We start from the raw sequence: 7,500 nt of genomic DNA, 5'->3' as shown, positions 1-7,500 counted from the left end.
AAAGAGCCTATTCCAACGACTCAAATATGGCTAAAGGCGTCATTGTCTCGTTCTACATGTTACATGTTGCTGTTGGTCACCGACCCCTTGTAAAGCGCTGTGAGCACAATAAGTCGGTATTGCACTATATAAAAGCTCGAGTTTTTTGGGGTTTTAAAAGAAAAAAATGCATGGCTAGTAACGCCGTTGTCTCTGAGGGAATAAAAATGTAATAGCGTCCTACTTGCGGCATGTTTCGTCCTAGGTGTTGCTGTTGTAATAGAAAATAGGCCACAGCGCAAGGTGACGACCACCAAAAGAAATCAAATTATGAGTTGTATTCAATATTTCGACCAATATTGTCGTTTATTGCCTTGAGAAACACGAACAGCAAGTCACTTTTTACTTCAATTTGGTGATCGTCACTCTGAAATAATAGCAAACAAAAGTGCGATATCAAATCTGGTTTCAATCTCATTGGAAGTGTACGGGCGACTGGATATATACCTTGTGCAACTGATCTTCTGGTTTCAGAGTGATAGCATCTGATTTTCTAATTTAAACAAATGCCGGTCGGCAAAACAGATCATCCATCTTCGCACTGGACTCATAAGAATCCGCCGATACATCCTTCCACAAAATAATAATAACACATTATGATTCGATAGATAGAACGGAATTGACGTCATTCACCTCTTTGTTATTGCTTTTGCCAGCCTTTTTTATGAGTATTTCTCACTAAATTCTATCACTCAGACTATAAACGATACTATAAATGTTTAAGGTTATACATAGTTTTGTGGGTTGGTATGTTTTATAAGCTGGCGGATGTTATGAGTTTTTTGGATAAATGCACAGTATCAATATGTAACCTATTGATTACTTATTCATTGTCCGTAGGACTGGTTACACACTTCCAATGGGTTTTGAACCGGAAATGATTAAGATGTGACGTCAAGACTTCTCTGTCCTATTATGACATAATAATCAGGGAAGTGCCAATCTGTTAGTTAACGAAGGCTATGGTCACACTGACGTGATACTTCATTGAGGTGGCAGGCCATATGTTTAAAATTAGGTGACAGAAGATATTTTAATCCCCCGATAATGGAGTCCCGATATCTCGGTTTGAAGAGCAATCGCTTCACACGTAAAGGGACTAGGGTCAATTCCGAGTGAAATCGAGATTTTGTTTCTGATATCTTCTCCATCCGGTAGTGTTTGGTAGCTGGGTCTGTTAGATCTGGTGGAAAGGGCTTTGCGACAGATAGACTAGCGTCATATCCAAAGGGTGGGAAGCAATTGCTAATGTCTTTTCAGGCTTTAGAAACCAGGATAAACTCCAACTCCATGGCCCTAAGGGCTCTAAAGAATTCAATCATTACATTTTTAGACAAATTGGATTTTTAGTCACATTATGGCTCCAAAACCACTGGACCAAGTTACCAAGTTTAGCATGGTGTTTACAATTGACATCAAGATGGTTTGCGTGTATTATGAGATTGATTAGAGAATCGTATGATTTTATCGACAAATCAATGTTGTTTCGTCAAATCCTATCGAAAACAGACGCCTTTGTTTTTAGCACGTGAATTGTGTGTCATCTTTCCGGTTAGCGAGTTTGACAATGAGGTGGGAGTACTGGCATTGAACCGATACCAGATAGAGGTTCCTCTCATTACTTTGGATAGTATCATTTCTTGAAATTTATATAAACCATTTTCCGTTCGTAACATTAGGAAATAAATTTACGGTAAGTGAGCGAAATATTTAAGATATTAAATTATTAAATGCAGAAAATATATCTCCGTGTCCAAATAAAAAGCTCCGTGGATCTCTTACGTAATCAAAAAATATATTGTTGATAAAGGGGAAAACCAAAACGTCCACAGTATCAGTTTTCGTTTAATAAATTGAAGCTTGCATTTCAATACTTATCTTTATTGCCTATCAAGAAAGTAGATATTGAGTTCAAGTTTTATTCAACACTCTAATCATCAATTTTGAGTTGATGGACTTATCATATTCATTGAACGGGTGCTGTTCATTGAACCGACAGCTATGCTTGTTAAACAATATAATAGAAATGATAATTTCACATTGCGTTATGAAACTGATAAATATAAATGCATTGACCTCGAACAAGATGACATGAAACAGGCCAGATAAAGGCACCTGCATAGCGATCCAATATTGAAAACCTTTCTTTTGTTAAGATGGTGCATGTCGACGAGTAGGTACTTATTTGCAAATAATATTTGAACTTCGGTTAAAGCTCTCTATCATAAAATAAACAAAAAAAAAATAAACCAACAAAATCAAAACATCAATCGTATGAAATATACTATTGCGTTCGTGAAGCAAATAATAATCCATTGAAACGAAAGTTTATCGTTCAGTTATTCTTTGTTCCAACTGTAAGTGATTTATTTGATTAATATTTCTACCGCTATATTGAGATAAGAGAAGTAACTCAGAAAACAGGTTCATGACATAGACCTCCATTCTTGCAAGTTTCTGAAATGTTTATTTATATGGCTTATAGAAAGGTAATTAGCACCGACTTGTTTTAACTGAAAAACACACATTCTTCATTAAGGCAGAAATATAGAAATGTAAAAATTCTACCAAAACAACAATTTCTGACGCACAATTTACAAACTTCTTTTTGTTTTCTTTTTTTGGCCAAAAAGCTAAACAAGCAACAACAAAAAAAAACTAACCAACAAACCAAAAAAAATGAATAACATCATAAAAACCCATATACATTAAAACAATAAACACCTTTCCGCCAAACATCGACAAATTAGAATTTCCCCCAATTTGTCAAAAGTCTTGAACTAGATACCTCTTTAGAAGACCAATTCTTAAGAAAAAGGAAATAGGCCTTTATGACGTATCGCATCAATATTGTGTCAGAATCAACCAGATAATTGTTATTTATTTGTCCTCATTAAATTGAAGCTTCCATTCTGTTTCACCATTGTTATTCATTTCTTCAAAAGTGAAAATAATAAACTCTCTCTCTCTCTCTCTCTCCCTAATGAAGGTATTTATTCTAACTCGAATTCTGTAAGTTTAGCTTCAATCTTAGTTTTAAGCATCGGCGCCACTCGGCCACAGTGACATTGTATAACGACTGGTCATGTTATATGGATTATAAATGAAAGCAACGAGCACTGAATCTGATTTTGCGAGTTATCCTATTTTATTTCTTTTTATTTCTTTTTTTTTTTTCTATTTGTTGTGACAGAGCATTATAATGAAATTAACCAACTGAAGAATTTGAGATTAATATTAAAATGAAAAGAGTTTCGCTGTTTATACTTTTCAATTTTAAGCAACAAATCACAAATATCTGAAAAACGAGTATAAAACAGTACTAGACATAGCAGAGAGAAAAATACAAGGGAAAAAACATTCCAAATAATCAGCCTGCCTCAATTCCCCAGTCCAACAGGAAGCTGTTGTTTTGTTTGTTTGTTTGTTTTTTGTTGTTTTTTCTTGGGGGTGGGGGGGGGGGGGGTTGGGAGTTTTTTTTCTTGTATTTTTCTCTCTGATTTGTTGAGCATTGTTTTAGGCAAACTTTTTCAGATCTTTATCCTGCATCAGTATCTGCCCCATAATTTGTCACATTGATATTAACAAAACACACTCTCTCAAAAGAGAACTTTGATTTAGCTCGAATTCTATAGATCAAGCTTATAATTTAATTTAAAGTATCAGTTTTGTCCCGACTTATTACCGTATTGAGACGATTGATGCTGATATTTGATCGAAACCAGTCCGCGTGACAGGGGCTCTCGATAGCTCAGTAGGTAGAAATCTCGCTTCACACTTTAAAGTACCGTAATCGACCCTGGGTGGAGTTGGGATTTTTTATGACCACTCCCCCCCCCCCTGTCAACCCAGCTGTCATTAGATATCTAGGTCTGTTAGATCTGGCGGAGAGTACTTTACAATAAGCTAGCGTCATATCCAAAGAGTAGCAAGCAATTGCTATTGTCCGTTTCACATTATAGAAACCGGAATAAATTCCGGTTCTTATTCATAATGGCTCTGAATGACTACTTAGCCGAGTTACATCCGCCACCTTTTCGCATTCCACCATACGGATGATAGATAGATAGCTGTAAGCAAATTCGTACAGAAACCATAAATCAAGGACATTAAATTGAATACTCTAGTGGAAATGTTACTGACGTCGTTTTATCGTTTTCGTTTTAAAAAAAAGATTATACTATACCTCATTAAACCGTGGAGTGGTAAAACCATTACACACTTTTATGACGTCATTCAACGGAACGAAAACATTTATGTCAATTTGTTCCAAACGAACTGACCAAAAAAAAAAAAATGTTAAACTTTAAAACAGCCAAAGCAGTCTAAATCTAGGCTACTATTTTTTATACAGAGATGTATATTACGAGAAGACGTTTAACTAACGTAATCTTTGCCTGCACGCTTGCATTGTTGAATGTTACAATTTCCTCCTTTCAACAGTTGGTCTCCATATGACAATTGCAGTAATGGTAGAAAAACATGTACCCTGATAACCTGGACTTGTGCTGTAAAGCTGAGACGTCAAGTATTTAGGTGCAATTTTAATAGAAAGGGGCCAGGCAAGCTAAGAGTAAAGCTGAATTGAATAACAACTACATACATTTAAAAAGCTCATTTTAAGTTTATCATGCAGAATTCGCGGCGCTTAATTTTATTTCATTTGTTTCCATAGCATGTCATATGGGTCCATATTTCCATTTTATACATAACCAATCACATGTTAGACGATCCTTTTATATTAACACTCTTACAAGGACACACATTTTTAAACGCTTTCTTCACCCATTCGACTATTAACCATGCTTATCATCGCTTAACTTTTGTGACGAGACGAAGACATATCACTTTGCCACCGACGTCAAAAATGGCTTTAATCCAGAGAGGTCAAGGACAAAGAATTCTAAATTACAGGTACACATGTTAAAGTCTTTAACGTAGCATTGTAAGGGGTCAAACTTACCTACCAACATTGAGACATCGAGAAAGTCATTGCCGTTACTAATGACTTATCAGGGTTCAGTGAGAACCGTCGCTGCCATTATTGATTGAGAGTGAGAACTTGTCAAAGGGAAGACCCAAGACTAAAATAATAATATCAAGACATGAAATTTAGAGTTCCTGTGGTTTCAATGTCAGGTCGGTAAACATAGCAACTGAATATTGATGGTTTGCGTTTTAGTAAAATTCGCACCCATTATGTCCGTCATATCAATCAGACAAATGCACAAGACTATGTATAAACTTGAAAGTTTATAATATGTCAGAGAGAATTTATTGAGAAGAGTTCACCCACATTAAGATAGAACGTTGCAAGAACTGAGCCAAATTAAAATTATATTACAAATAAACATTATGAGCGATAAGGTGTTTACCAACTTGACACGGCCTGAAATAGATACGCATCTTCGGCTATTAAAAGGCACGTTTTTGAGACGCCAGTCTCCGTATATCTGTCTCGGAGACGGTATCATCCGAAATTAACTATTGACTGAATCCATCAATACACCTGTTCAAATATTTACTGGTGATCTTCGTATCATTTTTCCCGAGGTAACAAAAGAATGTGACGTTGAGATGGCATCAGGTTGTCAAAAAGTTAATTGATTTATTTTATAGGTTTCATAAATTGCACGAAACTAAAATCTCTTATTTCTACGTAGAAGTAGTAGATCTATTACAGGGTTGGAAAACTTGATAACAACGGGGACGTTTTGAAGGGTAAAGAGCACCTGGTCAGCAGCAACAGAATGGTTGGCGAAGGAAAGGAACAACGGCACTGTGCAGAAGGTGCAGGAAATAGTGGCGGGGAGAGCCTTGATGGTCAAGGCAGTAAAGCACGGCGTGGTACAACATGATGATAATGAGTCTATCCCATAGTTTTTCAAAACATATGTTCATTTCCCAATCAAAGTGATAGCCTACTCAGAAATTTTCAAGCTTTTTGTATTATAAGACGAATACTCTTTAAATGATAAAGGTCTCGTATATTTTAAAAAGGTGGACAAGTAAATTTGTCAAAACCTTTTTATAATGCGGGATAGCCCAACTGTCATTAAAATTGATCACTTAAAATTTATATTTAGTTTTCAGCACCTGGCTTATCTCGAAATAATACAAGACTAAAACTAATAGTTAGAAATTTCCAAGTAATTTTCTTTATTCTTAGTGGAACGAAGACATCAAACAAATGATTATATAAAAATGCAACAAAAATAAATCCCCTATCAATTCGAATTCTTGAGTTACTGTGCAAACTTTTTGGACACATTAAATGTCATAAACCTGAAATTCTTCCAATGGAACACTATCTTTCTGGCCAAAACAAACGAGCTAGGGGACGGCCAATAACTCGGTATCAATGACGACATGAAACCAATCAATAACAAAACCAGATTAGTAGACAGAGAGCGGAGATATCAAATATCAGAAAAAAAGCAACAAGACAGAGACTATTGGAGAATCTTCACTCACCACAATAATAAGAGGAACAGCCGAAGCTGATAAAGTCGCATGACATCGAACTCGGAAGGTTTTAACTTAATAAGTCAAGTAACCAGAATATCTAAGTATGGGCTATCAGATATTTGTTTCTGCTATTAATTTAAATTACATAATCTACTGAACAATTTCCTGTTTGTAAATATCGTTTCAGGATATAATGATCAAGGTCTAAAACCAATTCCATCTTCACAATGGGCCCAATGCACTTTATTTCCTGGGTGGTGTCAGCGTGTCTCTTTGCTCTGATGTCATGGGTCACGTGGGGTGGAGCCGCTGCTGCCGACACGGAGTTCACGAGTGTTCCGCATCGAACATCAGATGACATCTACATGAACCCCTGTAAAGCAAGTAAGTCATAGATACTTCTTTCTACTAATCGATGCGTTTAACTACAATAATCACCGGTTCTGCCCGTCTGATGAATTGTACCAACACGTGAAAAGATCTGAAACCTTTAACGTTTATAGTCTTTTAGAGGGTCTTAAGTGAGAACTAATCATCCAATCGGTGGTCTAAAACTAATAATAAAGACCTGAGTGACTTCATCTTCATTCTATATGTCTTTTAAATCTAAATTTCAGCTCATAATATTTTGTTATTTATTACACAAAAGTCAACAACATGTATACAGGACATCTGTGATTGTCTCTTGTACCAGATGAAATTTAAATTGATATCATTTTCTACACAAAGAAGAACAATTGTTCAATCCAAGACTGATGCTGCAGCAAGCCTGATACTATAAAGTATAATATCTAGCACGGTAGTGCCTTCAAAATGTTGGGTTCACTGACGAATTACTAAAAGTTACCTATCTGTAAAAAGATCTTACCGACATCAAATTTACAAAAATAAAATGTTTACTTGATAAATGCTAAAAATAAACGACAAAAAAAAAACAATTTGTCACTTTGTAGTAGCACGTTATTGATATCAAAATTGCAACAAACAAACAAA

At 35.6% G+C, this 7,500-nt stretch overlaps 1 protein-coding gene across 2 annotated transcripts in view; it reads left to right on the top strand.

The window, feature by feature from the left end:
• LOC144970779 (bone morphogenetic protein 1-like) overlaps positions 1-7,500 on the top strand; it is a 60,708-nt gene that overhangs the window by 3,970 nt on the left and 49,238 nt on the right. For both annotated transcript variants that reach the window (XM_078910787.1, XM_078910788.1), the window contains exon 3: positions 6,695-6,891. In XM_078910787.1, coding sequence (XP_078766913.1) covers positions 6,735-6,891 — 157 coding nt within the window. In that variant the 5' untranslated portion in view covers positions 6,695-6,734. The remainder of the gene's footprint in view (positions 1-6,694; positions 6,892-7,500) is intronic.

Source organism: Berghia stephanieae, chromosome 4 (assembly GCF_034508935.2).
Source record: "Berghia stephanieae isolate SIO BIC M18660-M18661 chromosome 4, UCSD_Bste_1.3, whole genome shotgun sequence".
In the NCBI taxonomy this organism is placed as follows: Eukaryota; Metazoa; Mollusca; class Gastropoda; order Nudibranchia; family Aeolidiidae; genus Berghia; species Berghia stephanieae.
The sequence above is the reverse complement of the archived record's forward strand: the minus strand, read 5'-3'. Positions and strand labels throughout refer to the sequence as shown.